At 33.6% G+C, this 16493-nt stretch overlaps 1 protein-coding gene across 1 annotated transcript; it reads left to right on the plus strand.

The window, feature by feature from the left end:
* Positions 1-13882: 13882 nt before the first annotated feature.
* LOC100714286 (olfactory receptor 10R2-like) lies at positions 13883-14848 on the plus strand. Its single transcript, XM_003466652.2, has one exon. It carries the CDS (start codon positions 13907-13909, stop codon positions 14846-14848), a length of 942 nt encoding a protein of 313 aa, XP_003466700.1. The 5' UTR covers positions 13883-13906.
* The last annotated feature ends 1645 nt before the right edge of the window (positions 14849-16493 follow it).

Below are 16493 nucleotides of genomic sequence, written 5' to 3' on the forward strand. Positions count from 1 at the left end.
GTGAGGGTATAGGAAGTTTTCACAACATTGCTACTGTCATGCCGGGAATTACACCACATTACTTATGATACAGAAGAAATTATCTCTAGCTAGCATATTGTGAGTCTGTTTCTTGACATTGAGAACTAATCACCTCTCTGGATCACCTGTCTCTTGGAGGTCTTACTACATAGCTTTCCTTTTTCCTGAGTAAAAGGGTGTTTGTCACTATCTAATCCAAAAGAAAAATTTGAGTACTCTGAAGATTCCACCCATGGACAGTTGAAGAGCAAACATCTTTGTTTTGGTGTTTCAGGCTAGTAGTCACAGAGTGTGTAATTTGTTTTTAAAAATTCATTTTGCTTTGTATTTAAATTTACTTTTAAAATCAGTACATGCTTATAATATATATGAACTATATTGATCATGGTACATAAATATAATACATCTTAATTGTTTTTATCTTTTTATGCTTGATCTCTCTTCTGCCTCCCTTCTCTATCCAACTTTTTGTCTCCTTCCTATTTGCAAAAGATCTATTTTTATTATTTTCTAAATTTATTTTTACCACTTTTTCTGCCCTCCCTCTGCATCTCTCCATCTTTTCCTATGCAATTGAAAAAAGATTTTCCTACTTTATTTTTTTTTTATTTTACTGAAAAATGTAAAACAATTTCATAACAAAATAATAGGGGAATAACAACAATTAATACATTGTATACTGTCACCTTCAAAGTGGTTATTCAGAATACAACATATGAGTATAAAAATTCTCTAATTGATATTATAATGAATCTTCTTTTTCAATGAACAATGAGACATTAATATTATAGTTAGCTTGCATTTTTGTCCCTTTTCATTTCCTTCCTTTCCTCTTCCCCCATTCTAGCTCCTTTCTCCTTGTAAACAATTTCTTCCTGTTCCACAATATCTATTGTATATTTTAGACCTTATTTACTCTTTCACTTCTTCATATCAGGGAGACACTGCAATGCTTGCACATGTGAGTCTGATTAATTTCACGTAAGAGTATGGTCTCAAGTTTCATCCATTTCCTTATAAAAGTCTCAAGTTTATCCTTTTTTAAGGCTGAGTAGTATTCCAATATATAAACAATACCACATCTGTTTTACCCATTCCTCAGCTGATTGGCATCTGGGTTATTTCAAGGTTTAGCTATTACAAATTGTGCTTATATAACTATGGATATATATATATATATATATATATATATATATATATGTGTGTGTGTGTGTGTGTGTGTGTGTATCACTGTGGTATGATACTTTTAATTCTCCTGTGATGATTTCTGAAAGGAGAAAGCTGGGTTGAATGAGACCTCTAACCCTAGTTTAAAAAAAATGGTACTGGAAATGAAACTTATGACTTTGCACTTGTCAGGCAGATGCTGTGCAGCTGAGCTATATGCCCAGTCCCATCCTAGCAATTTGAGGAATTGCCACACTGATTTCCATAGTGGTTTCTCCAGTCTGCACTCTCTCCAACAGTGCAGAAGTGTTCCTTTTTTTTTTAACTTAAAGAAAGACAAAAAAAAAATAGAAAATGGGCAAAAATAGTACATACTTTCAAAGAAAAGAAATAAACAGTAATAAGTCACTAGTTGATGATACATATTGTCCCCCCCACAAATAGTTGTTCCTTTTACATCACAAACACTCCAGCATTTATTATTTGCTGATTTCTTGATGAAATGCAGTCTTTCTGGAGTGAGATGTAATCGCAGCACTGGCTTAATTTCTGTTTCTTGAATGTCTAATGATGCTGTACATTTCTTCATGTTTGCCATTTTTTTCTTCATCTGAGAAGTGTGCATTCATCTCAGATGTCCATTTGGATTGGGATTTTTAAATTTAAATATATATTTTTTTCAGTTCTTCATATGTTCAGATAGTCCTTTGTCTGAATGGCAATTGGCTAAAGTTTTTGCATTCTGCAAGTTGTCTTTTTACATTGTTGGTGAAAAAAGTAGTGTTGTTGAAGAAAATATTTTTTAAATTTTTAAAAATGTTTTTACTTTAAAGAGAACAAAAAATAATTAAAATCAGTGATATAGAATTTCAAAACAAAGTGATGTGAAATTAACTATGGATAATATATTACATGTTATTATTTTTAAAGTAACTGTGCAGGTTATAAGATACAGGCTTGAATAATTTATCAAACATAAGCAAAAACCATTGTATTCAATTAACTAAAAGAAGTAGTATAAATATTTTAGCTATAATTTGCTTATATATATATATACACACACACACATATACATATATATATATATATATATATACATATATATATATTTTTTCCCCTTCCTTTCTTTTCCTCCTTTTCCCCATCACAGTTGTTCTTTCATTTTAAGCAATTACTTGCTCTATCACAATATTTGTTGCAGATTTTGGATCTTATTTACTCTTTCAGTTTCTTACACTAGGAAATGATACAGTGTTTACACATGTGAGTTTGATTGATTCCATTCATGATTAGGCCTCTAGTTTATCATCATTGGTCATTCAAGAAATGCAAATTTTTTTACTCTTTCAAAAAACCAACTCTTTGATACACTAATTCTTTGTATTGTTTTCTTAGTTTCAGCTGGTTAATTTATATTGATTTCCAGGTGTCAAATGTGTTAGATTTTGCTCTGATATTTATAATTTCCTCCTTATGTTGGCTTTGGACTTGATATGCTCTTTTTTTCCTACAAACTTGAGGTACGACATTAGGTTGTTTATTTGTGCTCTTTCTGTTTTCCTGATGTAAAGAGTATACTGCTGTAAATTTTTCTCTTAGGAATTCTTTCATTGCATGCTACATGTTCAGGTATAGTGTATCTGTATTTTTGTCTAATTGTAAATATTGTTTAATTTCTTTAATATCATCTCTGACACTGGTTATTCAGGAGGTTTTGAATTATCATGTGTTTATAGTTTTTGTTGTTTCTTTTGCCATTAATTTTCCATTTCATTGCACTATGGTCAAATAATATGCACGTATAATTTCAATTCCTTTACATTTATTTAAGTATGTTCTATGGACTACTATGTTGGTCTGTTTTAGTGAATGTTCCGTGTGCACCTGAGAATGTGAATGCTGATACTGTTGGGTGGAATGCTCTATAAATGTGCACTGAGTCCATTTGTTCAGATTTCAGTCAGATCTGATATTTGCTTGCTGTTTTTTTTTTTTGTTTGTTTGTTTGTTGGGGTCTAGTTGATCTATCTCTTTCTGACAATGGGATATTAAGTTCTCCTGTTAAACTTATCTCAATATACTTATTAGATTTTTCATGTCTATTAATATTTCTCTTATAAAGTTGGATGTTTCTTTCTTTTGTGCATATATATTTATGATTATCTCTACCCATTGATTTTTTCTCCCAAATGTATGTAGTGATCTTCTTTATCTCTTTTAATCACTCTTGATTTGAAGTTCATATTGTCTGAAAAGAGGATTGCGATCCCTGCTTTATTCTAGGTTCTTGCTGCATGTAGTATTGTTTTTCATTCTTTGACTTTCAGTCTATGACTTCCTTTTTGAGTTAAATGTGTTTCTCGTATACAGTATATTGTTAGATTTTGTGTCCTCATCCATTCACCAAATCTATTTTTAATGATTGATGAATTGAAGACATTTACATTGGTGATTATAAAACTGATATGTACTGCTTTATCTTTGTCTTGTTGGTTTCCTTCTTTTTCTCTCTGTTTAATTACTTGCCCTGTCTGATGGTATTTTTCTGTTGTTATCAGAATTGTGGTCTTAATTATCTCTGTCTAGAATATCTTTCAGTATTCTTCGGATGATTGGTTTGGGGGTCATGAATTTCTTCAGTTGTTCTTTGTCGTGAAAATATCTTATTTCTCTATAAATTTTGAAAAATAGTTTTGCAGGTACATCACTATGGGTTGGAGGTTATTTTCTTTCAGGACTTACAATATTTCACTCCAAGCTCTGATTGTCCTGAGGGTTTGTGTTGAGAAGTCAGTAGTGATTCAAATGGACTTTTAATTATAGGTGATCTATTACTTTTCTCTAACAGCTTTAATATTCTGTTCTTTTGCTGAGTTTATAGGATATTGATTATGATATGTCTGGCTTTAGATTTACTTTGGTTGTGTCTATTTGGAATTCTAAATGCCTCATTTATCTTTATGTCATTTTCTGTTTCCATGCTTGAGAAGTTTTCTGCTCCTTCTTTTTATGTTATTTGTATTGATACTTATTTTTTTTTCGTTTACACTGATCAGTATCATATTATTTTTCTTTGCATCATCTTGCATATGTTGAATTATTTACTTACCCCTTGTTATTTTTAAGAAATTTTTCCTTTTTTAATCACTAGATACAATCTTGTGTTCAAGGTCCAAAAGTTTATGTTCTGTTTCATTCAAGTGCTTTTGTCAGCTCTCAGTGGAATTTTAATTTCTTGGATATGTGTTTGAATCTGTTCCGTGCCTTCTACTGTTTTTCTACATTGTTCATTCAAGGTTTCTATCATTTTCCTATGCTTCTCTATTTTTTTAAATATGTTTATTGATTATTTGCTGAGCAATCCCTTCATTACAGTTGTTATTTCTTATTTTTTTTTTACCTGAGAGATTATTTCTGTTCTCATTTCCTCTATTGCCTCATGAATTTGTTCATTTTGATGATATCATTTCAGAAATTTTAAGCATATGCCTTATATTTTCCTCTATTGCAATGTCTTCAGGACTTAACCTGGGTGTACTGTTGGCCTGAGATTTCATTTTGTTTCTGTGTCTTGTCATTTTGTATTTCAGAGTCTTTTTATTTTGTTTTCTGTATTGATCCTTACGTTTTTGTAGTAGGTAGCTATACCACCAGTGTCAAGGCCTCTCTAGGAAAAGCATATTTTGTGTGTAGGAGGTCCTTGATTTGTGTCTGTCCCCAAATCCTACCTTCCCAATTAACCAAGAGTTCAATTTTGGTATCTGTTTGCCTCAGTTCCCAATCTTTTGAGCAATGGGCTGTGATGAGGCTATTATTCCAGAGCTTCCCAGTATTGATACAGAAGAGAGAACAACTTATTATTACAAGTATATTAGCCTAGCTAAAGTAGTATAATTAGTAATAACAACAGCATCAAGTACCGTTTAGAACCTGAAAAACTGTTCTATTAATTTTTTATCTTAAACTATAAGAGCAAACTCTACAGTTATATAACAGATCTGATTGTAAATTGGGAGCTTCTGTGCAGTGTTTTCTTTTGGTTGAGAGGTTTTACCGTGTGTTGGGAAATCTAAGAAGGATATTGGATAAAACAATGATAACTGAAAGTGAAGTAGGAGCAGTGATGGAGGACAACAGATGATATTGCAAGCTTTGCGAAAATAGAGAAGAGGGCAGAAAAGAAAGAATAAAGGAATAACATTTGAAATCGGTCTCTGCGTTTGGAGGATGGGATTAAATTTCTGTGACTGGAGTTCTCCCCAGTATTTGGAAAAGAGGAGGAATTAAAGATAAAAATAGAAAAGGAAAAGAAACAAAGATAAAATGAAAATAAAATAAGATAAAATGCAAAAATATCAAAAGTGGGAGTCTTCACCTAGTTACTTTTATTCCATGTGTCTTGGTGCTAAGCACAGTGCTGGTTCACCTAACTTTGTACCTGTTGCCTTTTATTGTTAATATTGCTTCTGATGTTTCATCCCTGCTAGCCCTACATGTCCATAGCCTGTATGACTCATGCTACCCCAGTTATCTGGTCCCATCAATGTAGCGGGAAGGAACCAGTCACCTGTATTCTTCCAGCTGAGCTGGTTGCCGATCTCATGATGTAAGGGATAAGAGACCTCCATACTCTATACTTATCTTGTTATCTATCATCTATCAATCCATATGTAATCTACCCTCTATCTATCTATATGTCATCTATTATCTATTTATCCATCAACTATCTATCATCTTTGTATGTGTTTTGAGTTGCTCACATAAGAGAAACCCTATGATATTTATGCTTGTATGTCTGTCGTACTTCATTTAATATTATGGTTTCTAGGTGCATCCATTGTCCTATCAACGCTGGATTCTCAAATTTCTCAGGTGAAACTAGATAGCAATCTTCTCTTGCCCCTTGTCTCCAGCAGCCAGATTCCAAACTAGTTCCCTATTCTGTGTGAAGGGGACAAGGAGATGAATCATTAAGAAATCTAATAACTTCCTCCTAATATTACAATCCCTTACCCTTTTAATTCAGGTCCTTTTATTTTTTATAAGTTAGCACATTTTCAGGAAGTTATCATCTGTATCAATAGTCAAATATTTAGCCTCACCACTGATAAAACCATGGAAAAATCATCCTAATCATTCTAGGCCATGTATTACAGCACACAAGTCTTTGAGTAACTGTTGAAAGCTTTGTATCCAGTAAGTGAATTCTTCTCATTGATATGAAAAATGTTTACAGTGTAAGGAGTTTACAGTGTTTAAAGTTCATCTATTAGTTTTTGTACAATTCACAAGGATTCTTTTCCATGGAGAAATTAATCTAAGTTATTTAACTATTTTTAAAGCTTTACCTCCTCTTTTTAAAATTTTAACACTGTTACAATAGAGCTATTCAGATGGTCCTTTGTCAGGGTGTCATAGATTTTTTACATGTTATATAATTATACAACAATCAGAAAAAAATTAACTGTCATCCTGCTGCTGTTTTCCAGATTTCCTTAACAGCTTTAAATGCTTCAATACTGTATTACATAAAGCCTTATGAGGAAATGGAGAAACTATTCTAATTAGGATAATACATATAATTAACCAGAGTAGTGGTGCTTTATTTTACTTTCATTAAAATCCTAGAATCCATTGTGAATTGCAGTTTGTTTCCATGTACAGAATGTGTGGGCATCATGACAAGTAGACGCTATGCTGCAGAAAGGAATAGTAATTAATCATATTTTAGAAATTGTCCTCTCAACATCTCCATCAGCTTTTTTTAAAGAATAACTGTGTCCAACAGTAATGTATAGAACGCTTTCTGTAGTATTCTGACATTTATGCAATTTAAAACCTTTCTACCTAGTTTCATGGATTAAATTTCCTATTTCTTCCTGAGTTTCCTTTTACTGGTAGAAACATGGAAGAGTTAAAATTATTGTAAATGAGATAATAATAACAATGTTAATAATACTTAGGAAAGTCATTTCAAACACTTCTGCAGAAAATAACTTGCTGTGATAGAACAATGGCCATATTGCCATTATATTGCAACCATTATATTACATTGTCATTATATTACAACCATCATTTCATGAAAAGATAGTAGAAGGCAAACTGAATTTATGACACTGGATGTCATATCGTCCAGTGAAGGTTTTAAGAGAGAATTCTCATGACTGGTTCTGTGATTGTGTAGGGGCCAAAAATTCTCTTTTTAGAGTTATATTGTTTCTGTTTGCCTAATATGTAAGTCTGTATACCATCTTGCCTTTTCACCTATTTAAAGAAGAGTATTTTTTTGTTTTCCACTCTTCAAACACCATAGAAATTTAAGTTTCATGTCCTCGTCCTGAGCTCTGACTTATTCAGATATAGTAATATACTCACATGTTTTCCACAAGACTATTAGTGGTGTAAGAACTTTATACTACCAGTGATTGACTTATCCCATTGTTTCACATATCCTTGGCATAGTAGTTAGTATGTACTCAGTGACTAATAAATGTCTATTAACTTTAATTGAACAAATGATTATTCTACCTACCTGAGTAAAACATATGAAAGTATAGCAATAATTAAGCCCTCTAAAACTTACTAACTTAAAATGTCAATAATACTTTATTTTGCTAATAAATTTCCATTTTGTGTATGGCTTATGAGATAGGTTGTCCTTCACGTGACTGGCAAGATTATATTGATTTATATTCAGGGAAGGAGTTAAATTGGCTATGAATTTCAATTCCTCTCCATAGAGCTCTTTGAAATTTCTCTTAGATCAGTACCTGAGTTCATAGATTTAATATTTCATGTAAAAGGAGATGGAAGTTACTAATCTTTTAAGGAATAATACCAATAAGTTGTTTGATCCAGGCAATATAATGGTGATACTGGCACAGGGTATCTGCAGTAACATTCATTTTTGGAAAAAGGACAATAAAGTACATAGTAGTCACACGAGGTACAGAACAGTACCAAAATTCAGCTGGGCACATATTCTCAATCTCTTGAGTAAGATCCAGTTCTCTTTCATAGGAATGATTGTCAGTGGCTCTGGGCTATGACACCATTTTCCCACCTTCTGATAATGCTTCATTATACATAAACACAGGCACTATTTGCAGATAACTCATTTTCACAATTTGACCACTTTGGCATGACAATTGGAAGTTGAAAAGTCTCTTCATTTTGACTCTCTCTGTGTTCTTTATTACAAGTTGATATTATGACTTTAAAAACTTTGTATTTTCTATGTTTTAATATATAAATTCCACCAGATTAATAATCATATTTTTGTTTCTTTATTTTGGGTCACTTTGTGATACTGCTGTATGATCATTCCTTAAAGACTCTTAAAATGACCTATTAATTGACTTATAGCATTTATGATCTTCAGATACTTAGAAATCTTACTAGCCATACACTTAAAATGTTTTAGAGTTTTAAAAATGGTCTCACAGGAGCATTCTTGAGATCTTTATTCTGGGGCAATAATTTCCTGGTAATAATTTAGATTTGATCCTTTCCCTGAAATAATTCTTTTGTTGTTATTAGTTAAATTACCATAAAGTTTTTGTTTATTTATTTACTTTAGTTGCTATCCTCTTAACCTTTGTACCTCTGAAACAGCCAGTTGCTTATGAGGGAGGAGAGGTGAGTTCTCCTCTTCCAGCCCATGTGCCAGCTGTCTCATGGTGGGCGCCAGTGTTTGCCCTTGTTCTCTATCCTGATTCACCCTGGCCAGCATTGCTGCTGCTGACACCCAGGGGGTTGCATGGCTTCTCTTCTATTTCTCCCTGGTTTACAGGACTGATGTTGGCCAGATTGTAGGCTGCCACAAGCTTTATGTTTTAAATCAAGTTTATTGGTACATTTTAGGTATACATAATGATCATATTTATCAAAGATAATTTGTACTTGTGGATTATATATTTTGATTTCTTTTTTCCCAATCTCTTTTCCCTTCAACTCTTTTCCCTCCATATCCTCAAAGCTTTGTTGCCATTTTACCCTTTTTCTAAATCACTTTTCCTTTTTTAATTCCTTCATTCCTTTCCTCCTCCCCCAAACCCAGTTCTTCTTTCCTTTGGAAAAATTTGTTCCCATGTACATTGTTCCCATGTAGTATCTAGTGTACATTCTTATCCTTATTTACTCTCCCAGTTTCCCACACCAGAGAAACAACGCAGTAATTACACATGAGTCCAATTTTTTCCACTTAAGAGTATGGAGTCAAATTTCATTCCTTTACCTAGAAATATCTTATATCTATCATTCTTTATAGAAGAAAGTATTCCATGAAAAACATGTCTTCTTTATACATTCCTCAGCAATGGACATTTGTATTGTTTCTAAGATTTTGCTATTAAAACCAGCTGCTACATCACTGTGGTATAGTGTTTTCAATTCTTCTTGGAAAATACCAAGAAACAGAAGAGAGGGATCAAATGGGACCTCTAATCCTAGTTTTTCGAGGGATTTCCACATGGTTGCATCAGTCTACACTCCCACTCACAGTGGAGAAGGAAGGGTTCCTTTTTCCCGACAGCTTCTCCAGAATTTGTTATTTGTTGATTTCTTGGTGATAGCTATTCTTTCTGGAGTGATATGGAATCTCGGTTTTGTTTTAATTTACATCTCTATAATAACTAGTGATGTTGAACATTTTAAATATAGTTATTTGCCTTTAGCATTTCTTCTTCTGAGAATTGACACTCAAACATATTTATTCTAATTTGTTAAGTTCTGCATTCTTTGTATTCCCTCCAAATTGTAATGAAAACCTTAATCACCTATATACATCCCCCCTCATATTTTCTCATGGATTGTATTTTATTTTGACTCCATAGAAATTTCCTCAGGAAGCCCCATGTATTATTTTTTTAAAATCTATTTTATATGCTATGGCATTACATACTACTGCCAAACTTTACTACAATGGGTAATAATAAATATCTACTTTTAACCAAACCCTGCAGTACTTTCTTCTTTGTTCTTTAAACCCTTTGCAGCATAATTATCATGGCCTTTCCGTTTCCTAATAGCAGACACTAAATCCTTGCAGACTCTATACACCACCAATTTCAAACTCAATAGAAAGTGCTTTGATTATAACTGCTCCCTAACGTTTAATACCAAATTCTATTCTCATTATGTACTGCTACATAACAAGTTATATGGAACTTTAATTCCTTAAATTAGAAAAATTACTTATTTTGCATATTAATCCACAATTTTGACATGAATTCAATGGAGTTAATTTGTATGTGTTCTATGTAGGCTAGGCTTGAAAAGTTTAACCAAGGTGGAAGCTTCCATTTCTAATTTGTTCACTTTTGTGTTTGGTTAGTCCACATACAGTATTGTTTGCATGCTATACTGAAGCAGTTGACTAATAACCTTATTCAAAGAATGACTGCACTTGCTCAAAACACGATAGCTTATGTACAAAAATTGAATTTCCAAAAAGCAGAAAGTTGAACCTGACAATTGTAGAGATCAGGGTATAAAAGCTGATACTTCACTCTTGGGTCTGCTGCTCAGTTATTATGTAGCTTGCTTAGACAAAAGGGAAAGAAATATACATTCCATGTCTCAAGGTGAGAACTGAAGAGTGCCTACATCTAATTTCTGGAGATCAGGAAGTAAGATAAAGCTCGTGGATGAGTTTTGTTAGCAAAGTGTTTCCTGATGATCTCTATCCATTGTCTAGATATTTAATATAATCAAAGGTAAAGAAGCCACCAGTTTCTTTAATTAGCTGAGCGTTTCATCTACTTTTCTATTTCTGCTGCATTTCTGACATTACTCACACAAGAGGCAGTTTGCGTAGGCGTCTGGGAAAGCCATGTGAGAGAGGCTAGAATGTGGTTCATTGTTCAGCCCAAGTGTCTGACCTCACTGTCAGCAGCATCAATACACAACTTAAATCAGGAGCAGGATGAAGGACTCCTTAGTACGTACTCATACTCATGCACTATCACATTTTCTCCATAATCCCTATCTTCTTTCCTTATTTATTGATTGATTATTTACCCAACTCACTTTGTATTTCAGAAACAAATGTGCATTGTTTGTATTTTAGAGATTTATATTATCTCTGCCTTTCTATATTCTGCCTTCTATCATTTATGTCTTTCTTCCTCTCTTCTAACTTTCAGAAGTGGCAGCGAGGTATAGTTTTGTAAAAGATCATCTCATCTAACTTCAGAATGGAAACCTAGAAGTATTACATAGGGAAGCCTAAAGAATACATTGGCATTAATGTTTGTCTTAATAAATGTTGCCCAGGAAACCTCCACTGTCTAATGAATACCCAGAGAATTTCTAAAATGAAAACAATTAATCCTGATCATAGTTAGAAAGGAACTTCTCTTTGGCGAACTAATTCACATAATGCATATCCATAATTCTCTTTGCTAATTGGGGAAATTATGGACAAATATTTGCCATAGTGTGGTAACTAGATCTCTAGATAGGTGACAATTTCAATTACCAGCCGCAGCATTGAGGTCATACCAGATGTAACAAAAAAAGATCACTGATGACAGCCACTGAGGCAATATGCTATCTATCTGTGGAGAAAAGGACCAGAGGATACTTTCGGGGAGAAAGTTTTCTTACACTGATTTAAAGAGTTCTTGAAAGGTGAGGAAGAGCCCTGCTGCATTGTGATGAGGCACGCAAAGTTCATATAGGCATCCTCACAGAAATTTCTGGGAAGTGCCTAAGTATGAAAAAATCTGTTTGCCACAGAGCACTAGAACTTTGATGTGAAAGAATGTGAAATTATTATTTCTGTTTGGGGATTTCATTTTCTTATATGTAGAGTAGTAGTAGTGGACTAATTTATTTGTATGTCAAATTGAAACTCTGCTGAACTTTTGTATGAGCTATTCATCTGTTTAAAATTATTTATGAGTAAGACAAAGGAGTCAGGGCAAGTGAAAAGGCAGAGACAATGTCTTGGAAAAAGCACCGATACAGAATTTTCATAGCCAAATGCATGTTGTATGTTCTTGGGTATAAAATCCAGAATAAAATTTCAAAAATAGTTAAAAATAAAATTCTTGTCAAATTTCAGAACTTTATAAAATTTTTGTCGAAGTACAAAAGCAAATAATAGTAATTTACTTTCACAGTAATCTAACATAAAATATTAATTATCTTCTTTGAAATTTTAGAATAAAAAATCTTTGAAGCAAGTTATTATGTGTAAATCATTGACAAACATGATAATAGTAAAATGAATATGATTGTAATGATTTCTGGAGAAATTCAGATAATGTGATATATATGACTGTGAAATCGTAGGAAGGATTTCATGAGTATGGCCACAAAAATGAAAGAAAAAATATAAGGCATGGATTACTTCTAAATGTTGGGATTAGTGCAGGAAGTAATATTACTGCTCAGAATTTTTAAATTCTATAATGTCCGTGAATCAATATATGTAGAGGAATCAAAACTAGTCTTGTATTAGGAGAAAGGAACATTAGCAAAAATTATGTGGAACCTAGAATGTCTTGTAGACAATTGAGATTCATTTGTTTTTGTTTCTATAGAACCTTTCCAGTACAAAATCAACTCTACACTATTGAAGTGGATGATTCTGAGTGAGAATAGATAATCTAAGGAGTTAGTTGTACAGTACAGGTAATAGCTCACTTCTTGCACAAAGCAAGGAAACAATTCTAGAGATATTTCAGAAAAAAGATGTATACTGAGGAATAGAAAACAATGAGCTTAAATATTTCTTAGAAATTTACAGTTTGAATAAGAACACTGTGAAACTTTATATTTGTATAGGGAAACCAGGTAAAGGAACAATGTGCATTGGGGTAGGATTTAAGAAGGGACAAGAATGTTCTCATTAAAATATATAAAATTGATCAAGAGAAATAACTATATCAGAGACCTCGGTGTAGGTATAGTATTTGAGTCTCCCCATTCATGAATTCACAGACAGATCCTGGAAATGTTAGTTTTTGGTCCTTGAGTAAGGTATGCCAAAGGTAAGACATGTAACAAAATCGGACAACTGATGAGTGCTGATGAAATACTACATTATGCTATCTATATGTTTTCTGTAAAGAGAAATAACATTTAACATCTGATAAGAGTTTGTGGAGGAATCATAAAGCTAGTTCTAAAACAACAACAGTAGTTTAAGACAAATTGATTTCAATAGAGGACTTCTTAGAAAAGGCAGATAATTATTTGTGAAAGAGAACTGTGTTCTTTAGGGACAAAAGCTACAAAGACAGATTGATGGATGTTTTCCAGATGAATGAGTTGAATAAAAACGATGTGCATATGGGGGAGGGTGACTCCTTGGATGTGTGTGCTGCTTCATATAAAGCAATCGGGATAAAATGATAAAATAATCATTAACATAGACAGGGTTTTTGAGGATTATAACACTAGAGAAATCAAGTAAAGACTGTATATAAGGATAATAGGTTTATTTAAATCAATAATTGTGTATTTTCACATCAGCACTTCTCTGATTTTCACTACTAAAGTCAGAGACAGAAAAATAGCAGTTCAGGTACACATCAAATTAGAATAATCTCTGGGTTATTTACAGTCCTTTTTCTATCCCTCCCATTTCTATTGTTGCTTCTTTAAACAAGGCTGGCATAGCTAATTTACAAGAGTAAATCTCTGATTCCTTACTTTCAAAGCCTCAAGATCTGACCATATTGACTTTATTCTGTGGAATCAACTCTCCATGGCCAATTCCTCCTTTGTCACTGAATTCCTATTGCTGGGTTTTTCCAGCCTCGGGGAGCTGCAGCTTGTCCTCTTTGTGGCCTTTCTCAGCCTCTATCTGATCATCTTGAGTGGAAACATCACAATCATCTCAGTCATTCGCTTGGATCACAGCCTCCACACGCCCATGTACTTCTTTCTAGGTATTCTCTCCACTTCTGAGATCTTCTATACAATCGTCATCCTGCCCAAGATGCTTATCAACCTGCTGTCTGTACTGAGGACACTCTCCTTTATCAGCTGTGCAACTCAGATGTTCTTCTTCCTCGGATTTGCTGTCAGCAATTGCCTGCTTCTGGGAGTGATGGGTTATGATCGCTATGCTGCCATCTGCCAGCCATTGCATTATGCTCTTCTCATGAGCTGGAGAGTGTGTGGACAGCTGGCAGCAGCATGTATTGTTAGTGGCTTTCTAATATCTCTGGTGGGAACAACTTTGGTATTCAGCCTCCCTTTCTGCGGTCCCAACAAAGTCAATCACTACTTCTGTGATATTTCACCTGTTATCCGTCTTGCCTGTGCTGAAACCTATGTTAATGAATTGATCATCTTCACCTGTGGGGTCCTTGTGCTTGTTGTCCCATTGATCTTTATCTGTATATCTTATAGCTTCATTGTTCACACCATCATGAAGATTCCATCAGCTGAAGGTAAGAGAAAAGCCTTCTCCACCTGTGCGTCCCATCTCATTGTGGTCATTGTCCATTATGGCTGTGCATCCTTTGTCTACCTGCGACCCTCATCCAAATATACATCAGGCAAAGACAGGCTGGTGACGGTGACCTATACCATCATCACCCCACTGTTGAACCCCATGGTATACAGCCTCAGAAACAAAGATGTACAATTGGCCATTCAGAAAGTGATTGGCAAAACTGGGTTTTCTTTTAAGACTTTATAATCAGAACACTTTTCCTCAGGACTTACACATTAGGGATAGTTGTGTCTGAGATTATTTAAATCATGGGAGAGTATAGTCTATCTCTCTGTGTGGCCTTGACATTTTAGCTGTTTAACATTTTAGAACTTGATGTCTTCCTATGTAAATCAGGGATATTAATATTATGTTCTCAGCATTATGACAAAGATCATAAGGTAAGAGGCAATAAAAGAAATTTCTCTTCTTCTTTCTCTAGGTTTATAGTTTCTCAAAAGGTCTTTATAGCCTTCATTTCTTTGCTTATATTTGTCTTTTTCTGTCTCACTTACCGTACACTTATTACAATGTGCATCCCATCCGATCTGCAGTTTAAAATGAGGTATCCAGTATGATTCTGACTTTCATCTGGTATTACAGCATGTCAGGGAACAGTGTTACCATACTAGTAATTAGATGACTTAAAAACTGGACTTTCTCGGGTGTTGTGGTACACTTCTATAATATTAGAACTCAGTCAGAACTCAGACAAGAAAATCACTGTAAATTTAAAGTTAGTCTATCTGATGGTTCAAGGCCAGCCTCAATTACATAGTGAGACCCCGATTCAAAAAAACAAAAAAAACCAAAACAAACAAACAAAAAAAAATCAAGCAACAACAACAAAAGAAATTATTGGACTTTACTTAAGTAATGATTTAAACTATTATTTTTTTCTGCACCTAAATTTTAATTTATGAAAATAGGATTAATTCCTTATGTATTTCTTAGCTTTTTTGTGTCTAATAGCACAAAATTGCATAAATGTAAAGCTTATATTAAAGAAGGTTCTAGTCATTGCTGCTAAAACTTTATTTCATGGAGAATCTCTAGAAAGTTCTTAGGCCTTTCCTGACCACTTCTTTAAGTTACTTGTTACATAAATTAGAAAGTATGTTGCATAAATACATGGAAAAGAAGAATCAAACACCCTGACTCATCTTGGCTTATGGTATAGATTTCCACGCTGAACTTACTAAGAAGAAGTAACTACCCAGCTCCAAGTTTATCATTCCACTGTGTAACAAAGAGAAGGGCTCCGGTTGTCATCTGACCCCACCTCTTGCTTGTGTATAATTTCCTTCACTGATATCACTGAGGGAAATCAGCTTCTTCTGATTAAACATTAATGATTCTACAAAACACATTTCTGCTTCATTCAATGTATTATTTCTCCTTGTTTCAGTTAAGTCTGCCCCTGAGATTTTCATAGAATCGGCATTATGTCATGTGGTGAATGCAGGATTGCAGATGTTTGGGACAGTTATGATGATAATCTGAATTTACTTCTGTGATTTGTACTCACCTCACTTGAAGCTGGGTGCAGTCCTCTAGATAGACTGTTCTAGTTCACCAATACATCTTGTAAAGTATCATGAGTAAAGCTAAAATCAGCATTATATGTGTGGTTTCCTTTTTCAGGATGTAGTATAACAGTATCCTCCTTTGTTATTGTTAGACTTTCAAATTAAAGTGTATGAGGTTATAAATAATGCTTTTTAGATTGGACACATAGCACATCCATTTCTAATTTTGTCTCCTTTTCTTCAATTCTTAGATGAGAACATTTCATTTACAGTTTGTTTTTACTAGATAAGTAATTAAAGCAGTCTGTTTTTACTAGTTAAAT

This window comes from Cavia porcellus, unplaced genomic scaffold (genome assembly GCF_034190915.1).
Source record: "Cavia porcellus strain 051 isolate PalLab524CR breed Dunkin Hartley unplaced genomic scaffold, mCavPor4.1 scaffold_7, whole genome shotgun sequence".
Lineage (NCBI taxonomy): Eukaryota > Metazoa > Chordata > Mammalia > Rodentia > Caviidae > Cavia > Cavia porcellus.